We start from the raw sequence: 19,458 nt of genomic DNA on the forward strand, positions 1-19,458 counted from the left end.
TAGTCAGTGGTGCAGTCAAGATTTGAACCCACATCTTACCAACTCCTAAGACCGAAGATACTGAATGAACAAATGGCTGGAGGAGTGGGAGCTGGGGTTGCCCACAGCCTGGAGCCCCGTGAGGCCTGGGGCCCTGCCTCTCCACCTTCCGCCAGGGCCAGGCTTCATCCTCGCGCTGAGTTAGAGCAGCAGCTGTTTCCAGGCTCTCCCTGTCCCATCCACCTTCGGATGGCAGCCAGAGCCGCTGTTCTCCATGGCCCTCTGGCCATGTCATTCCCCACTCAGGACCTCCTGTGGCTCCTCTCCATGCCATGCATGTCGTGAAGCCTGTCTGCTGAGAAGCAGACCCTTGTCTCTCCTGTGCCAGAACCTCTGTCTTCCACGGTGTGGCCCCTCGCCAGTCCCCCCACCTGCCTTCTGCTCTCCCTGTGACCAGGGGGCCCTTTACCAGTTACTGGCCTTGCTGTGTGCTCTTGCCTCTGCCTCACATGCCATTCCCCATCCCCTCACGTTCTGGAGAACTCGTCATCATCCTTCAAAACCCAACTCACTTTCGTCTCCTCTGTGAAGCCGTCTCTGACTCCAGGGCAAGCATGTCATCCTCCCGACAGGCACCACATGGTTCCGAGCGGCTCGGACCTCTCTTAGGGGGCCGGTGGGCAAGCTCCTGAGAAGGCCACAGATGCGTTTCTTGCATCTAACACAGGGCAGGGAGCGGAGGAGATGTGCTGAATGGAAGTGAAGGAGGACTGGATTCACCTCATGAGGGAGATGATGTCTGAATGTCACAAAGTGCTTTCACGTCCCTGGTGCCGAGCAGCAGCTGGGGGACTTGCCCTGCGTGTTGTGGTCTGGCTGGTGCCACTACTGAGGGCCCGCCCGGGCTCTCTTCTCTCCCACAGCTGTGGTCCCGTGCAGGTCAGCCCGGGCCTCTCCAGCAAGACAGCCCAAGATGGTCAGAAGTTCAGAAACGCTCCCCCGCCCTGTTCATGTCTCCATGCCTCTGCGTGAGCTCATTGCTCTTCTGCAATACTGTTCCTCCCTGCTGCCCCAAACCTGTCCTCTTGTTCCCCAGGGTCCCCAGCAGCTGATCCAGTGGGTGCCCACACGTTTGTTTACCAAGTGAAGTGACCACTTGGCAGTCTGTTCAAGTTAGAATAAATGGTAGGAATCAGCGTGATTTCCCAAAGTTCTGCCTTTGAAATGAGCCCTGGGGAAGGGAAAGGTACTCGGCATGTATGGAGTTCCTACTGTGTGCCAAGCCTTTGGCGCCCTTTACTCCTCCAAGGACCCTGGGAAGTAACAGCTGTCACCCCGTTGTGCGAAGGAGGGAACGGAGGCCCAGGAAGAGACAGCGGGCGCAGCTGGCCTGGGACGGAGCCCAGGCACTTGGGGCTCCGAAGCGCGTGCCCTCGTCCTGGCACGTGGGGGCATTGGGGGTGAGGCACTGGCTGTGGTGCGGAGCAGCTGCTTGCGTCCTGCTGGTGCGTCCCCCAGCGCGCTTGTGGCTGCTCCTCCCAGGCCCCCCAGAGCTGCTGTGAGAACACTCGAGGCCACCACGTTGGCCTTTCCTGCACCCGGACTCCCTCCATCTGTCACCTATTGGGAGGGAGAAACAGACTTGTTCTCTGTTCATGGCAAGGCCGGGGCCTGAGGTCTGTGAGCTGACTGTCCCCCATGGCTTCCTTTAGGGTCCCCGTGGAAGGACGGATAGGGTTGCCAGATAAAATATGGGACACCCATTTAAATTTGGGTTTCACATAAGCAATGACTAGTTTTTCCTTTTGGTATGAATATGACCCATGCAACACTTGGGACATACGTATATTCGGGAAATACTTGTTATTTATCTGAGAGCCAGACTTAGCCAGGTATCCTATGTTTTTATTTGCTATATCTGGCAGCCCTGGGGAGGGAAGGGGCCATCTCTAGCCTCCGGAGCCCGAACAGAGTAAAATCTTAGGAGGTAAGAAAGTCTCACAAGCCTGTGTTCCCAGTTCACCTGGGCCTCAGAGGGGCTTGGATGCGCTTGTGGTGACGCCTAGTGACCAGCTAGGGAACTTCAGGGGCAGGAAGAGGAAGGACCATTATCCTTGGAAAGAGATGGAGGAGAGGGTGAGTGTGCAGCTCCAAAGGGACAGACACTGTAGAGTTGGCCAAAGGGGGCTGGCAGGTGGTGCAGGCCAGCCTTTACTGAGCACCACCTGCGTCTTGAGAGGGGTGGTCGGGGACCCTGAGCGGGAGCCATTCCCTCTTGACTCTCTTTAGTGGCCTTCCTCCTCTGCTTCATAAAGGAGGAAACCCAGCAAGTTCCAGGCCACACACCTTACAACGAGCCAGAATAGGCGTGGAAAGTAGAGCTGGTGAAACCAGGCCCACCCCACCCCCACCCAGTGATGCTGACCTTCCCGTGGCACCTGCAGTCTTGCAGATATCTGTCCACGTGTGTCTGCACAGACTGCCACGTGGTCCTCACAGCCATCAGACAAGCTCCCCCCCACCTCACAGAGGCAGCTTTCCGGGGGCTCCCAGTGGCAGGACTGGTCAAGGCACAGGAGATGAGAAGCTGAAGGGAGGCTGGTGTCCATGTCTGCTTTCTGAGAGGGCAGACCAGCCCAGCCTCTCTGCTCTCACCTGACATGCCAGGAGTCAGCCACAGTCTGAATTCTCTGTCTGTCCATCTGTTCGTCTGTCCTGTACATGGTGCCTGCCCACCCAGTGAGCAGCCGTGGCAAAGGACTTGGTCTTAGCTGAAAATGCACCTGTGACAGGTGGGCGCTCGAGCTGGGCCTGCACAAAGGTGCTGCCCAGCAAAAGTGTAGAAGTGAGTGACTGAGTGGGTGAGTTATCCCCGAACCAGCAATGCCTCGTAAGCCACCTCCTGATGTGACGGAAAGAATGAGGAACTTGAGGGTCAAGGCACTGGGAGCCAAGGCTCCGTGTGGACACTAATGACTACTGCGTGGCCCAGGGCGGGTCCAGTCCGGCGGACTTTGGCCCCCTCAGTGGAAAAGTTGAGGCTTCATCTAGATGCTCTTTAAGCTCCTTTCCAGTTCTGGCTTTCCAGAAAACCAGTCCCTTCCAGTTCTAGCTTTCCAGAAAACCAGTCCCTTCCAGTTCTAGCTTTCCAGAAAACCAGTCCCTCTGGCAGTTTGCTCATATGCAAACTCAAAGTAGGGCGGCTTTGATTTGGAGCCGGGCCCTTGTCCGTAAGTAACCAGGCACTTCGGGGCCAGCCACACTACAGGTGTTTGTTAAACACGCATGATGGGCTGGACTGTGGTCCGGCCGCTGTGAGAGCCAAGTGAGTGAAAGGCACAGACAGAAAGCAGGCTGGTCCTGTGGAAGGAGACCCTCCCTAAAGATTGGTGGAAAGAGAGCCCACAGGCCAGTGAGCAGGGGGATGTGGAAGGAGTCGGGAGTCAAATCACAGGAGGGCTGGACTCTCGTGGCTGCACCAGCTGGCCAGCGAGTGCTGAGGGGAGGCGGGGTGCACATTTAGAAGGGCCGGTCTTCCCGGGGCCCTGGCAGGGGGCCTTCAAGCCTGGAAGTAGGGCTGGAGGTGGTGGGAAGGTAAAGGGGTCTGTGTGCCTGGGGATCAGTGGGAAAGGATCAGGCTGAGGGCGGTGAGATGCTGGCAAGGACAAGGAGCAGAGCAAAGTCCCCCGGAGGGCCACCGAGGCAGCCCAGAGGGCACCAGGGCTGGTGGTGTGAAGTGAGCATTCAGCCAAGGTGCTGGGACCCCTGTGGGCCTGCTGACGGCACCTGGCATGCAGAGTCATGGAGACGGTCAATTAGGGGCATTGGCAAAGAGCCTGGCATGGGGCCTGGCACTGGGGAGCTCTGGGTAAGTGGAAGCCCACAGTCTTACTCCCATTTCCCATGTAGGGCCACCCCTAGGGTTGCAACCCAGGGTAGGCTGGACTCACGGTCGGCTGGGGGTCTAGTCTGGGACACCCCGGCCAGGCCTGGAATTGCCAGGGAGGATGTAATTTTGGGGGCACAGGGTGGGAGACAGAGTCCTGCATTTCTGCTAAGCCCAGGCCTCATAATGAGAGGCTCTCAGCGCACCATCCAGGCACGGATGCTTGGAGTGTAATTAGGGGCTCGAGGTGGAGCCGGACCGGCGGGTGGGCAGGCAGGCGGCACAGGCTTGGGGCCAGCCCTGCACTGCAGGCAGCAGCCGCCTGGGCCTTCAGACAGAGGCATCATGTTGCCTGAGTGTTGGCCACTGTTCTGATGCAGAGTCCAAAGCCCAGAGTGGCCAAGCCCAGGCCCCTCGCCAGTACAGCTGGGTTCAGCGAACATTTCTCAGGCCTTCACTCCGGGGATGGACATCGTGCAGGGCCAGGGGTGGGGGAGGCAAAGAGTCGGCTCAGTCTTGGGCCCTGCCTCCTCAAGGACCCCCAGTCTGGTGAGGGAGACCCAGCAAACTTAGAAGTTACAATTCGTGTTGGGGGTGCTATGAGAGAGGGGAGTCCGGGGTGTGGAGGCCCAGGCCAGGCCCCTAATCCAGCCGAGTGACTCAAGGGAAGAGTGGCAACAAGGAGGGCTTCCTAGAAGAGGTGACACTGGAGCAGAATCTCAAATAACTAGTCAGAAGCTACTATTCAAAGGAGGGAGAGTGTGTCCCAGGCAGAAGGCTACATCCCCAAAGGGACCAAGGTGAGAAGGGAAGGCAGTCTGTGCTGGCTGACAGCAGAGCATCCCTGTTACCTCAGGCCGTGGGCCGAAGAGGGAGTGGGTCTGGAGGACCTGGACCACCATGCTGAGAACTTTCAGCCTAACCCTATGAGCCCTGGCTGGCATGGGGGCATCAAAGGGTTTTTAACAGTTAGGAAGACACAGTCACGTTTACGCTCCGGGAAGTTCCCTCTGCAGCTGGAGAAGGGTGGGTCTTCAAGGCAGACAGAACAGGGTTCAAGTTTCAGCTCTACCACGTCCAACCCAAGTGACCAAGGGCAAATTGCTCGACCTCTCTGAACAGCTCCGTAAAATGAGGACAAAGCTGCTTACCTTGCAGGGTAGTATTGTAAGGGCCTGTGTTCTGTCTCTACCTTTGTGCCAGGCCTGGGGCTAGGCTCTGCAGATCAGGAGTGAACAGGGTGTGCTCCTGGCTCTACCTCAGTGATCTCAGGCCGCGGATCTGAGGAACATGGAGCTGTCACTCCCTGGCTGGGGGAAGGGTTGGGTGAAAAATCAGGCACTTTGGAGAAGCTGGCGCTTGAGGTGGGCTTGGAGAGACAACATGGAAGCGTGGACATAGCCAGGGAAGGCAGGGGCCTGGCCATTTCAGGGCTCCAGATCACCATGGGGAGTTAAGGAGTAGAAGGGGGCCACTCTGGTTTCCCTGCCCCTCCCCTGGACGTGAATGCAACACTGCCTCCTGGAAGCCCACTGGGAGCACAGGTTCTGAAGTGAGCATGAATGCCTGTCCCACCCGTGACTCCCGGACAAGTTACCGAGCCTTTCTTCAACCTACTCTCCTCGCTTGCAAAGTAGGGGTAACAGCACCTACTTGGAAGCGGCCATGAGGCTTACAGGCAGTTATTCACGTGAAGTGTGTGGTGTGCCGTGGGCGCTCGGTAACGGGAGCAAGGCTGTCACCAGCAGCGAATTTCTGCCCTGCTTGTTCTGCAGCACAGAGGCTGTCTTGCTTTCACGCTGTCCCTAGATCCAGCCCCGCCGCCTCACCTTACCTCAGTTATTAACCTCTCTGTTCCTCAGTATTCTCGTCTGTTAAGTGAGGCTAGTACCATGATAGAACCGCCCTGCGGAGCTGTCAGGAGAATTCATGAGATAACACATGTGGAGCGTGCGGCACAGCCCGACGCACAGGCAGCTCTGGATGGATGTGCACAGCTGTTGTCATTGTCACCTCTCCCACGGTCCCATCCCCGCCACTGCTCCTACGCCTTCCCCCCAAAGCAAGACCCTTCTGGTATTTCCTTCAGCCCCTCTTTGAAGCATGTGGGAGCCCATGTTTGCTTTACCCTGCCTAGCTTGGTCGGCTTGCTGAGGCTGGGCTGGGGAAGGCAGCAGCCTCTTCCTGCCACCTCCCAAGGCTCCAGCCCCATCCTGGGCTCCGTCATTTTGTACTGATGAGGTGGAAGGAGAGGAAGATCCCTTCCTCCCGAGTTGGGGGAGGGCGGAGCAACGTAATTGTTCTTTTCTCCCTGCTCTGCAGTTCCCAGCTTGCCTTCCCTTCCCGAGTGTTTAAGGGACAGGGATGCGGAAAATGATGTTATTGATGAAGTCACCATAGCAACGACCCCTGGGAGGCACACATTCCAGCTTTGTTATTCTGGCCGGGGGCTGCTCCTAAGTACAAACAGATCGAGCCTGCACCCCCCCCACACACACACTGCCCTGTTTTAGATGCATCCGTGAACTTTGCTTTGCAAAAGACACGGTGTACACACTGGTTTGGGGTAGGCAGACTCTGCCATCGTTTACCTCTGCGCACACTCTTGTGGACCATCCAAAAATGACAGAAGGCCTTTGGGAAAATAGGCCCTGGTGGGAAAGGGCTGCAGGGGGCTGTCACAGGGGCTAGGGAAGGCATGAACCTGGGGAGCAGCCCTTCAGAAGGAAGCTCGGGGCACTTGGGAGAGGAAGGTGCAGCTCGGAACTCTGGCCCTGCCTCTCATGCACAGTGTGGCCCTGGCACGTCTTTCCCCCACCCTCATCCAGCCTCGTGTGCTTCTTTATGAAATGGGCATGCAATAGCCACATCTCAGGCTTTATAGCGAGGGGTAAATTAAGTAAAAGTATAGTTAGAGCCAGAGTCCCTGCCTCACATCTTCTGGAAAGCTCAGAGAAAGGGGTTCTGAAATGTGTCCCTAGTCCAGCCCTCCTCCCTGTCCCCACAGCCGCTGCCTTCCCTCCAGGCTTCTTCATCCCTTTTGGGGTGAGAACAGTAGTCTCCCACCTGCTTCCTGCCTGCACTCTTGCCCCGGCAGGTTCCCTCCATGCAGCATCCAGAGATCTTTCTAACACAGAGTACATTGCTGCCCAATTTACAAGCTTTCTATGGCTCCCCCTGCCCAGGGTGAAGGCCCTCAATCCTTCCCTGCACCCTTAGCCAGCCTCACTGGCCCAGAGAAGGGACTGCATGCTGAGTGTCTGTGAGGCAGGCAGGTCCTGTGACTATCCACTTTCCACAGGTGAAAACTAAGGCTCAGAGAGGTGATGTGATTGTCTAAGGTCATGCAGCATGTGACGGAGTCTGAATATAGACCCGGCAATGTGGCAGCAATGCTTCTGTGTCCTCGTTGCTCCCCGCCCCATCCTGGGCACCAAGGAGACACTCGGTCCGAGTTTGCAGAACATAATCAGATTTGGATGGGTTGGATCAAATTAGAGTTGACCTGGCGGGCAGCCTGGCCTGACTGGCAGCAGGCCCCTGAAGCCCAGGTTTTCTGGGAACAACTCTGAAATTCTATCTCACTTCTCAAGGAGGGGAGAGAAGCAGAGCTTTCTGCTGGACTCGGCACTGCGTGGTGTTGAGAAGGAGAGTGAGGCTGAGGCAAAGCCTGCACCTGGCCCCGCGGCAGCTCCCTTGTGTGCAGTTCCAGGAGCAGACATGGTACAAAGCAGGGGCCACAGGAGGACAGAGTTTGAGCTGGGACCCTTCTGCTCGGCAGGCTCGGAAAGCCTGCTCGGTGCCCAGTTCTGGGCTCAGCCCTTGTCCTGGAGGAGCCTGCGAGCTGGCATCAGTGGAGACAGTGTGCCAGCTGGAGCTGGCAGGAACGGGCCTGGCTGCTTCAGAGGAGCTGGGATGGGGCCGCAGCAGGGTGGGGGACCTGGAGTCCCTTCCAATGTGGAGCCCAGGACCATTCTCCTGGAGCAGAAGTGCTTGGTACCCCGCACCTTGCATGTCCTGGGGTTCACCTTTAACATTCAAACCTCTGCTGGGCCCCAGGAACACTACCTGTTAGCTTCCTGCCCTCAGGACAGCCTTCCTGAGAAGACAAGAAGGGAGTGCCATCTGCCCTACCCCTGAGGCTCTGAGGCACAGAGGAAGCCATGCCAGGCTCCATGTGGTGGGAGTTAGTGCCCTGTTCCCCGCCCTGCCCTGTGCTGCCTCAGTCTCTGAGCCACCATGACCTGTAAGATGAGGATGAAGTGGACCATTCTGGGATCTCTAAGCCTGTAACTCAGAGCCTCCCAGAGGGGTTGGGGCAGAGCTCCCCAGGATACTGTGTTAAGTGAGGGGACAGGGGGCTATCCCATGAGTGACTGCAGGACTTCTCAGAGCCTTTAACATGTGTTGTGAATTTCCATCAGGTGTCCTGAGGTCCTGTGTTTCATAGAAAACACAACAGCAGGTGCCACAATAGTGCTTTCCAGGCTCTCTATGCCTCTCGCCTTGCCCCGTAAATAATAGGCAGTGGGTTTAATCTGCTCAGAGGTAAGATCCCCTTCATTGCTCTCTTCTCTTCCTCCCTCCTTCTCTTTCTCACCCCCGTCCTTCTTCGCTTTCTTTCCGTTACTGTTTGCTGATCCCTAATTCTGCCAGGCTCTGTGCTGGGTACTTAGGGTACAGAAAAGAATAAAGCTCAGGTCTCCCCTCAGATTCCCCCTGTTTGGCAGGAGAGAGCAACTTAGCAACTATTCACATTTAACACAAGGCAGAATGAAGCAGGAGCAGAGTAGAAACGCTTTGATGGCAGTCCTACTTTCTTAGGAACCCGCTCTGTGCCGCATACTACACAGTCATCTCATTTGAGCTTCACGGCAACCTCCAGAGGTAAAGATTCTGACCACCCATTTCCCAGCTGAGAAAACGGAAGAAGGCGTCTGAGCAGAGGTACCAGCAGGCCGGTCCCAGCCGCAGCTCTGTGTGAGGCTCAGTCTCCCTCAGGGCCTCTTGCTGATGTGAGCACGTGGTGGGAGCAGGCCTGCCCCTCGCTGCCTCTGCACTCGCTCCCCAGTAAGATCTCCTGCGCCTCTGCCGTGCGGCCAGGGCTCTGGGCGCGGGCCACAGCAGGGGCAGGACGCTGCCTCCTGGAGCTCACCTGCTGGTGGGAGGGATGCCTGCAGGGAGACACACACAGGAGGAAGTTCAAAGCCGGCCTGCCTCCCGCAGGAAGAGACAGAGCCAGGAAGTGCGGTCTGTGCGGCAGATCTGGCGTCAGTTATCCCACAATGGGAGCCACTTTCAGGCCGAGCGAGCCCAGGGAGGCGAGTTGGTGGAGCAGGCTCAGCTTGGTGCTGCCCTGAGGTGCTGGGCTCATCGGCCAGCCCTTTAGCTCTCCTCCCGCTTGAGAGGCAGCCAGAATGATGACCTTGCTCAGCTGAGAGCCCATTACCTTTCACAGGGCAGCTGTGGAGGGCGGGGGCCAGGCCTGCCCGAGGCTGATCTGGTGCCTCCAGCCCAGAAGGAAGGCCAGTGGTGGCCGCAAAGGGAGAGCAGAGACTCAGAGGACAAGCAGGCCAGAGGTCGGGACCCGGGCTTTTGTAAAGCACGGCTGCTCAAGGAACCTCGCGCTGTTTGGAAAGGCTAGAGAGGTGACGCGTGCGTGCGAGACGAGGCTTCGTGTGAACTTGATGGTGCTGCAGGTGAGCTGCGGCTCCGGCCTCACGCTCAGTGGCAGCTGGGGGAAGGTTAAAGAGGAGCGAGGGTTCTGTGCTTTCTTGAGTGGCTGCCCAGAGAGCTTCACAGAGTCTGAATTGGCCTTGAATTTTAACAGGCTTTTATTCTGAGGACAATTAATAGTAACAGGCCACATTTATTAGACCAACTCTGTGCTGGGTTCCTAGTTCTGTTCACTCCAGAAAATGCTTGCTGCCTGTCAGCCATCTGGGTCCCACAAGTGTAGTTCAGTGACCCCCAGGGCAGGAGGGCCATAGCTGGGAGCCCAGGGGCCTGGTTCCACTCCTGCCATATGACCTGAGACAGTCACTCCTGCCTCGGGGCCTCGTCTTCTCCATTTGTAAGATGGACTGCAAGGATCTAGCCAGCCCTGACCACCTGTGTTCTGCCAGCTGTGAAGCCAGGCTTCTCATGGCCTGTGGAAGCCAGTGCTGCCCAGAGTGGAGGGGAAGGCCGGTGGTTCCCGTGTCTACAGCTGGGCAAGGGGCCAAGTTACCAGTACAGAGGAAACTGTACCCCCGCCCCATAGCTAGGCAGTGGTAGCCTTTGGAGTGGTTGCTAGGACCATTTTTAAATGTGACGGCGATACTGTGATGACCAGCATCTCAGGGAGAAGGAGCCTCCGGAAGCACTCAGGCTGAGCAGACTCCAACCTCACGTGAGCCTGGCTGTTGGTGGCTGCTCTTCCCAGCTGCTCACTCCACATCAGCCTGTTTCCCAGGTTGGTAGCTGCTTGGGGGTGAGACCCAGACCTCTGCCCAGACCCTCGTGGAGGGGCAGGATTATTCCATTTCTCCTCCCTCCACTGTGAGGACTCAGAGTGTCGCCTCCTGGACAAGACCTGTCACTGTGACAGTGAGGTCACTGAGAAGACTCAGAGCTTAGCCCAAGTCACATGGAGAGCAGAGAGGAGCGACACAGCCACGGTATCAGTGCTGTGAGCAAGGGGGGCACGGCGTCCAGAAGGCCCTTGACTGGCCTGGGGACCAAGGAAGGCTTTCTGGAGGAGAGATGTAGTAATGTTCGGCCTCACAGAGTGAACACCCTCTGGCGTGTCACCACCAGCTGACTGGCCCCTGTAGCATCCAGTCTGTGACAGGCCTGGTCAACGAGAGGCACCCCCACAACCTAGCAGAGGCAGGAGTGACTGGTGCCTGCAGAACCAGGGGCTGTGGCTCCGGGCCCAGGTGCGCTCCCAGGGCCTCAACCCATGTGGTCGAGAGTCAGTGCCCACCCCCAGCTCCTCGGCAGGGACTCTCCTCTCAGCCAACTGTCCCTTTGTTTTGGAAAATATCGTTTTTTAACCAAAAAAAAAGTATTAATGTTAACATGTAATAAATTTTTAATTTCTGTTTTTAAATAAGTTAATAAGTATAAATTTCCCCACTTAGTATCTAGTATGGTAAGTCTAAATAGCTATAACACATAAACACGTAAATACAAGCCCTTTGGCTCCTCAAGAATTGTCAGAAATGCAAGGGGATCCTGAATCCCGCTCCGCTAGGACCCAGCCCATTCCCTGCCCTCAGCTGGAGGGGAAGAGGAGGCTCTGGGGCAGCTGGGCAGGAAGCCGGATGCTTCAGAGCCTGTGTGGAATCCTGAGTGAGGAGGGGAAGTCACGTGACCTGGGCTCGAGTCTTTAGGTGGAGGATGGAGGGCCTGGCCCTGCTCTCCCACAGTCGCTGCGAGGACTGCGTAGGTACCTTTGAGACTGGCTGATCACAGCTGGGGACTGGGGCCCACCTTCCCAGCTCCGGGGTTTCATTGCTCAGTGCCACATCAACCCTGGACTAGAATGCTAGAGCACTCCCCCAGATTGCCCTTTGCCAGCAAAACAATGACGACATCTTGGCTCGTTATTAACGTCTAGCTAATCGAAAAGAAAGGCCACCTGATGGCAAGGCCACGGCGCGGGAGGAAGCTTGGGAATTCCGAAAGCTTAATGCTCTACCTAGTGTGCGAAGCTCAGGGCCACATCGGCTCTCCAGTGGCAAACTTATGGTTGATGATGACTGGCAGGGCTTCCCCTAAGCTGTGATTCTTCTGCTGTGAATGGAGATTCCATCTCCCTTTCTTCATCACGTATAAGCCTGAGCTGAAATGGGGGCCCGTGGGCTCTTCCCAGGTTCGGAAGAAAGCACAGACCTGCCTGATTGGCGCTGAGCTCCTGTGCCAGCCTCGGGGACAGCCCCGGGAAATTACTGTCGAGTGGGGGCATGGAAGGGACATGAGGAGTGTGACCAGGAGTCAGGAAGCTGTGTGGAACTGGTGGAGTTTGAGGCAGGCCCAGGATTTTGTTTATGGAAGACAGGAGAGGCAAGGGCATGGATGGGGCACTTCTGGGGGGTGGTCAGCAGGCAGTGTGTACATGCGGGAGGTGGTGGGAGACGAAGCTGGAAGAAGCTGGAACACCATTGCCTTGTGTGCTTGTCGGTACCAAGGAGCCACAAAAACCATATGAGCAGAGAGCGAGGGTTGACCTTGGACCCAGCCCACCAGGGATGACAGCCACTGATGATGGTCAGGAAGGCCACTTGGTGGCAACCACCTACTGGCCAGACTCTCACCAGGGCAGGAGTCACAGATGACCAGATGAATCCCTGAGTATGTCTCAGTGGCCTGAGAGAGTCCCTCTCCTGAAGGCGTCCTCTGAGGAGGGGCTGCCTGGCCTAGCCAGGGCCCCCATGAGGAGCTACCTTTTCTCCAGATCTGCAGAAGTCAGCGCCCCCATAGAAGACCTGGTCTCAGTTTTTGAGTACCTACCATACCTGGTCTTCTCCTGTCATGTACAGATGAGGCTCAAGAAGTGAAGCAGTTTTCTCCAAGGCACACGGCTAGCAAGGAGGCCAGGCTCGGACCCTCATCTGCCTGACTTCATAATGACCTTAAAAAAAGCCAAAGGCCTGCGAGAGCCCGCTGTGCGCATTCTCCCCAGCTCCACCTTCAGTGACGTCTCTCTGGAGTCAGCCGTGGTCGGAGCATGTACACCACAGAAACTGGCAAATGCTGCAGATCAGCCCCCCGACCCAAGCCTCAATCCCCACCCCCACCAGCTGTTAAACATTGATCAGCACACCACTGTCTTTCCCCCACAACATCTGCCAGTCGTGTGTACGTGCTATTTTGGAATTTAGTGAGAGAACAGGATTGGTCCCTCCATGTGAACCTGTAGCTTCCCGTGAGGAGCCATGACGTTGAAGTGCTTCACTTACTCAGCTGTTGGTTAGCTGGTCGTAGTCTGCCTCAGTCTGACAGTTCGATTTGCATATGTGAGAAAATCAAGGTGAAAGAATGATAAGAGTAATAAAATCAGGTGAAACCAGAGGTCAGTGTGCTGAGCAAAATGCATGCTTCATTCATGTCTATTTTTTTGTTTGTTTTACTCAACTTAAGACTTTTTTCCTCATCTTTATTGTAGTTGCCAGGGGGTTTGCATTGTTAAATGTCTGTCACTTCTCAGTTGCCCCATGGCCGTGCTTAAAGTGGCCGGGGTCAGGGTTGAACTAGTCCTCACCTTGAACAGGAGGCCAGTGAGTCACCTGGGGAAGGAGGTCTCAGGGCCGTGTGGGTGGACAGCAGCTCCTCCTTTCATTTGCATTTAGCCTCTTGATGGACTTGTGACCTATAACCTCTCACTTGACCCATGACCTCATAAATTCTGGAAACTCCTCACAAATCACCAGGAAGATAAACATCAACTGGGGTCAACTGAAGGGGGTTCCAAGCCGCTCCAGGCAGTCAGGGATGGGAGATCAAGTCTTCTGGGATGAGGAGATATCCCAGGAACTAAGGGTGAGGGGCCAAATGTTGCCCACCACAGGGAGCCCTGTCCCCCCCCACCCCCCCCGTCACACCAGTACCCTCAGGGTAAATTTTGGCGAAATTCTTGGCCCCGCACTGACTGGGCAGGGTGTGGCCAGGAAGACGAGCTGGAAGGGCCTGCCTGGCTGGGCCAATGTGGACGAGGCTCCAGATAAAAAAAGCCCACTGCAACTGGAGGGTAGGGGCGCTGGAGCAGGCAGCGAGTGGCCGAGCTCTGCCCTCTGTGGCAGTCTCCCATTTCTGAAGTTTCCCAGCCAGCAGGGAGGTCAGTCACTGACTGACTTTTTTTTTTTAAGTTTAATTTATTTATTTATTTTTTTTACCACTTTTTTTTTTTTTCCCTAATGGAGGTACTGGGGATTGAACCCAGGACCTCATGCATGCTAATAAGCACAGGCTCTACCACTAGGGCTATACCCACCCCCACTGACTGTTCTTTTAAGTTGAGGCCTCAGAGGAAAACGTGCCTGAGGTTTGCAAACATTTTTGCTTTAAAAAGTAGCATCTGCCAACCAACAGAAATCTCGGGCTGAGGTTGGGAACACAGTAACATGTGTGGCCTGGACCTGGAGCAGGCTCGGAGGGCGGAGGGACACTCGCTCAGGGCGCCGATGGAGCTGGGCCGGCGCCTGGGCGTGCAGGGCTCTGCACTGGGGCTGGGGGTTCTGTGGGTCCCAGGGAGCACTGCAGTGACCCCTCTGGCAGTTGAGGGGTGGTGTGTGGAGGTGGTGTTTAGTTCAGGGCACGGCCGTGGGGCTGGTGAGGATGAGCGTCTGCTGCCCTGAGGTCCAGTGGACCAGGCGTCTGACTGGTGCAGGAATGCAGTGAGAGGAAGTTAAGCAGGCCGACGGGGCCTCCGGCTGTGGGTGCGACACTGGAGGCCAGCCAGGGCATGTCAGCCCAGCCACCCAGCCCCCTGACCCGCCGGCACTGCTCTCTGAGCCCAGCCCAAAACAAAAGTCTCCACCTGTCTCATGAGGTCTTGTGGCATCCCTGTACAAACTGAAAAGTGCTGCACACGCCATCATTTAAAATGCCAGCCACGCCTGCTCCAGCAGGACGTCTAGAACCCTGCCCTGAAAGGCCCCTCCGTAGCCCGTGCCCTGTAATCTGACTCGGGTCCGGAGCGTCTCCTCCATGGGCCCCTCAGGACAAGGCCTGGCTCTAGACCTGGACAGTGCATCCTTGGATTCTCCCTAAGGGGCCTCCTCGAGGATGGACAGGCACACGCCCGCGTGTGCGAGCCGTGCACCAGCTAACGGCAGCCCGAGAACACTACGTTTGATTGTGACGTTTCCCTGCTTCTCTCTTTTAAGCCTGAAATTTTCTCTCTCCCCGGTCCCCAACCCCTCTCTTGTCTGTCTCTTCCCAGAGGGTATGAACTGCATGAACAAAGACCATGGCTGTGCCCACATCTGCCGGGAGACACCCAAAGGTGGGGTGGCCTGTGACTGCAGGCCCGGCTTTGACCTTGCCCAAAACCAGAAGGACTGCACACGTAGGTAGATGGAGGCAAATGGGTCAGACATCCCCACGCGTCTCCTGCCGTTGCTTTGGGGAGGGGAGGGCAGGGTTCTGTCCAGTCTGTTGGACGTTGCCCAGGGAGGCGCTCAGTCCCTCGGGGTGGAGAGAAGGGCAGGGCCTCTGAAGGGGCCTGGGGAGGCCTGAGGGTCGGGGCCGTAAGCCCCAGGCGTGGGTTTCCCTACCTGGCACAACACCGCAGTCACAGCCCCAGAGCTGGGCTGGATCTTATGGAGGGCCCTGTGTGGTCTCCCCACTAGTGCTTCTTGAAACCCTTCCCTGCTACCACTGGCCCCAGAGACCCACTGGTCCTGAGCTCAAGCTCTCCAGCAGGAGTGGAGGGGCTCTGGGCTCTCAGTGGGCCGGGGCAGCCCTGGGCAGCAGGGTGGGATAAAGAAGGCAAGGAGCTTGGTTCTGGGAGGTCCCAGCACAGGCTGTGCTGAGCTTATTTCCAGAATCAAAGATCAGAGCTCAGAGTATAGCCCTGCAAGGCCCACTATAAATGATACGCTGAGAGATTTGGATTGAATGAAGCCTCTGGCCAAAGGTACCATTTCAGGACCAGCTTGGAAGTCAACCTGCAAGACTCAGTGTAATCCAGCCCCTTAATGTAGTCACCCAGCTCCCCAGCAGGAGTGGGAGGCAGCAAACGAAGTAGGATGGGGCAGAACACACTCCGCTAGTCCTCAGAAGCTTTGGACCCAGTGCCGACCAGCACTGCACGGGGCATGGTAGGATGTGGCCTCTGCTCGCTGGGCAGCCAGATGCCCGGATTGATGTAATGTTCACCCTGTGTCTGAGAAGAGCTGAGGGAGGCTGGTGTGAGCACTGCCCATCTCTGCCAGAGACAAGTACTTCATACCAGGCCTGCTTTCTGCTGCAGAACAATGATGTGGTGGAGTCTGACTCCAACTCCCAACAGAGAGAGTGGTACCAACCTCGCCACTGAGCTGGGAGACTGAGGCTGACCAGCTCCCCTAAGGAGATGGCCTTTCTTCCGGCCTTCATTCTGTGGAGAAGACAGCTGGCCCTCACCGGCCCATCATCCTGAAGTACTGAGGTTCTGTCAGTTGTCCTCAGCTCCCCTGGGCACCTGCCACGCCTTTCCCAAATCAGGCTCTCCTCCGACAGTCCGCAAGGTCTTGGGGACCCACGTGCTGACTGGGGAATGACCGCTTCAGCCCTGAGACTCCGGCCGGGCCCCCCTGTCCTCTCCACCAGATGGATTCCTTCAGCTGCAGAGAAACCTCCTGTCACTGGGCAACCTTCGGAACAGAAGATGAGTGACTCCAGCTTTCCCAGTCCTCCCTGTCGGGCAATCTGAGCTTCCTCAGGACAAGGGCCAAGGACCAGCACGTGTGGAGCGGGCAGGCTTGTTGACATGCTCGGCCGGGAGGGGGGCACATTCCTTCAGTCAGCAAGCCTAGCTGATGCCCACCCGGGGCCAGCCCTGAGCTCGGGCCTGCGCAGAGAGCTACAAGCCTCGGGAAGTGGCTGGGACTGGCTGACTCGCTTCCTCATTCTCTAACTCCATCCGCGATGAGTGTTGCAAGGGAACAGTCTGCTCAGAGAGCAACTCCTGAAGGGCCAGCCTGGTCTGAGGGATCAGGGACAAGGCAGAGCTCCGTGAGCGGACTGCCCCTACCCGACCAGAGAGAGGAGAGCCAAGCCCTGGCCCAGAGCTTTAGCTGGTGAGGGAAGTAGCAGCCCCACCCTCTCTGCTCGGTGGCTGGGTGTTGCCAAGGTGTGCAGGGAGTCTGGGACCCATCCTGCAGCCAAGCCCTGCAGCGGTCCTGCAGAGGGACTGTGCCTGTGGCTGTCCGCCCAGCCAGCTTCGGTTTCTTCTCTGTGGTTAATGTGCCAGAATTTGCGTAAAGTTAGCTCTGAGCCTTTCCCTCTAGCCCTTGAGGTACTTGGGGCCCAGGAAATCCTAGATCTGGAGTTGGATGAGGGGCTGAGGCCTGCCTAGCCAGCCACCATGAGCGAGCAGGACCACAGGGACTCTTCCCAAACTTCCATCCCCCAGAGCCTGGGACACACTCCAGGGCCAGGGAGGTTTTCTCCATCCTTCTCTGGGTCTTCCCAGAGCTCAGGGCTCCAGCACTTATTTCCATGTACAAGTTATAGGCTCTTCAGGTGCCCGCAGGTCGGCCCCTGTGGTCTGTGGGATGCACGATTGCCTGTGTAGACGGAGCAAGAGGAAGTGGCCCTTCCTCCAGTTGCTTCTGACAGGCTTGTGTCCTCCTTAGAGTCATTTGCAGGATGCGGTCCGTCTCCTGGAGCCCAGAGCTTGGAAAGAACTGTCTCTTCACTGGCCCACCCCTGCCCATTCTGAAGTGCGGCTTTTCTCAGCCATGTCCAGCCCAAGGCGGGGCTCTGGCTGGGTCTCTCCCCTCCCGGGAGAGCGGTGCTAAGCGGTAACCCCAGGAACCTTGGCTTCCCTGAAGCTCTTCCTGTGCAGAGAGATGAGAGAACGTGACTCCAGGCTTCCAGGCACCCGGGAATGCTGAGAGAAGACGCTCCGTGGAGAAGGGGCCAGAGGGCTTGGTGTTAAAGCCGCAGCTGTGTGTTGTGAAGCATTTTGCATGTCCTTGAAATGCCACCTGGGAAGCTGGGTCTCTCCTTCGGATGGTCATTAGCTCCCTGTGGAGAAGGCAGCTCACTTGAGCCTCTGGTCGCTGAGGACAGTGTCTGGGACTGTTCTCCTCCATCCTCCTCACCCGGCAGGGAGATCACATGTGTCCAGGTTGACAGGGCAGCACCACTCAGGATGGAAGCCCCCGGAGCCACCGTGCTGTGCTCTTGGTAAAAGGAGTCCCTGGAAAAGGCAGCTGCAGAATTCAGTTCTGAATTGTTTGGAATCCTTCACTGGGGAGTTGCCACCAAGTGACTTCCCTCTGGCACCAGCCCTGCTTGTGGGTCAGCCTGATAGAAGGTCATTAATTCAGACTCTGCCCATTTGGAATTCTCTGTCCCTCTGACCATAGTTGGTCTGAGATTTATTTTTGCATCATAGATCATCATTAGGGTTTTGCCAGATAAATTCGGAGTATGGATAGGATTCTGGACAAACGGTTAAGGTCTCCAGGAAGACACCCTGTCCTCGAGGCCCTGGTGTCCCACGTGTATACAGACAACGGGCACCCTGTCATCTTCTAGTAGAATAAAGCAGGCTGCGAGCCCTCCCGTGGCGATCTTGGATCTCCTTTAGCGGTGGATAGCCCTCACCCCGGAAAGAGAGATCAGTGTGTTTTCTTTTAAATAAACTTGAGTTTATCATTTTTTCTACTTCAGACTGCTCCTGTTTGCTCAGCCTACTTTTTAGCAACCCAGGTGGCTGATGCTTTGAAACATTTTAAGATTCTGGGCTGAAGGGCACCAGCTCCTCTGGGCCATAGGCATTGCACACTGTATAAAGTGTTTAAATAAAAGGTCATTTTGAAAACTGCATCTGAGATGACACTAATTTGCATATGTTCTGTCTATTTGGACATTTCCTTGGGAGGATTAGGGCTTAGAGTGGACAGGGATTGAGATGGCTGCTGAACTTGGAGAGAGTGGATACCTGTGGGGACATCCTTCCACATGCCTCAAGACACAGGTCGAGGAAAGACAGCCCTGCAGGAGCTAAGGAAACGAGCGCCCCCCTCAGCATGGGCCAGCCGCCCTCCCCACCGCCTTGAAGAGCATGCCAGGTGTCAAGAGACATTTGCCTCATCGAAACAGTCTATTTTAAAGTGTGTTTTGCAACCTAGGAGGGATAAAATTATCTAGTGTATCCCTTTCTTTAACACCATCTGTGTGCCTCAGCTGCGTGTCAGCTCTGTTCGAAGCCCAGATGACCCCAAATCCATGCTCTGCCCCACCCCAGTTTGCCTCTAGGGACTGAGCTGTTCCATCCAAGACCCTGGAGGGGCTGATGTCCAGGGCTGATGTCTGCACTGACTATCTCCTGCCCTTGCTTTCCTCCCCCATCCTTTAAGAGAACCAACCAACGGCAATAGACTAATCGCTTTTGTTGTCGTTCTGTTTATACGCACATATGTACACTTTGGGCCTAACTAGTAACCTGTAACTATGGAAACGGAGGCTGCCAGCACAGCTGTGAGGACACGGACACAGGCCCCATGTGCGGCTGCCACCAGAAGTACGCCCTCCACTCAGACGGTCGGACTTGCATCGGTAAGTACCCTGTGCCACCCTGCCCCACGGGGAGCCTACGTGGCCCCAAGGTGGCCAGCAGCCCACTGCGTCCTGGTTTCCAAGGAGGAAGCTTAGGGGAAACAGGAAAAGCAGCACCCACGGTACTGGTGGGGCTGGCAGGTGCCCCCACGGGAGCTCTCTGTGGACACTTACCTGGGTTGTTGAGCCACCCAGGACCAGGTGCCTCTGCTTTGTGTCACAGCCAGTTTTCTGAGGGTCCTCATCCTCGATATGGGGGTGGTCCCCAGCAGGCGGCCTGTGGGGAGGAGGAAGGTGTGTGCACCTTTGGAGGGCAGCTTCTGCTCCTGAAGCCC

The 19,458-nt window shown here is 56.6% G+C and overlaps 1 protein-coding gene across 2 annotated transcripts in view; it reads left to right on the plus strand.

The window, feature by feature from the left end:
- The window catches only part of SCUBE1 (signal peptide, CUB domain and EGF like domain containing 1), a 123,141-nt gene that overhangs the window by 52,249 nt on the left and 51,434 nt on the right, over window positions 1-19,458 (plus strand). For both annotated transcript variants that reach the window (XM_064491388.1, XM_064491389.1), the window contains exons 5-6: window positions 14,793-14,918; window positions 19,007-19,123. In XM_064491388.1, coding sequence (XP_064347458.1) covers window positions 14,793-14,918; window positions 19,007-19,123 — 243 coding nt within the window. The remainder of the gene's footprint in view (window positions 1-14,792; window positions 14,919-19,006; window positions 19,124-19,458) is intronic.

The sequence above is a fragment of the Camelus dromedarius genome, chromosome 11, assembly GCF_036321535.1.
Source record: "Camelus dromedarius isolate mCamDro1 chromosome 11, mCamDro1.pat, whole genome shotgun sequence".
Taxonomy (NCBI): Eukaryota; Metazoa; Chordata; class Mammalia; order Artiodactyla; family Camelidae; genus Camelus; species Camelus dromedarius.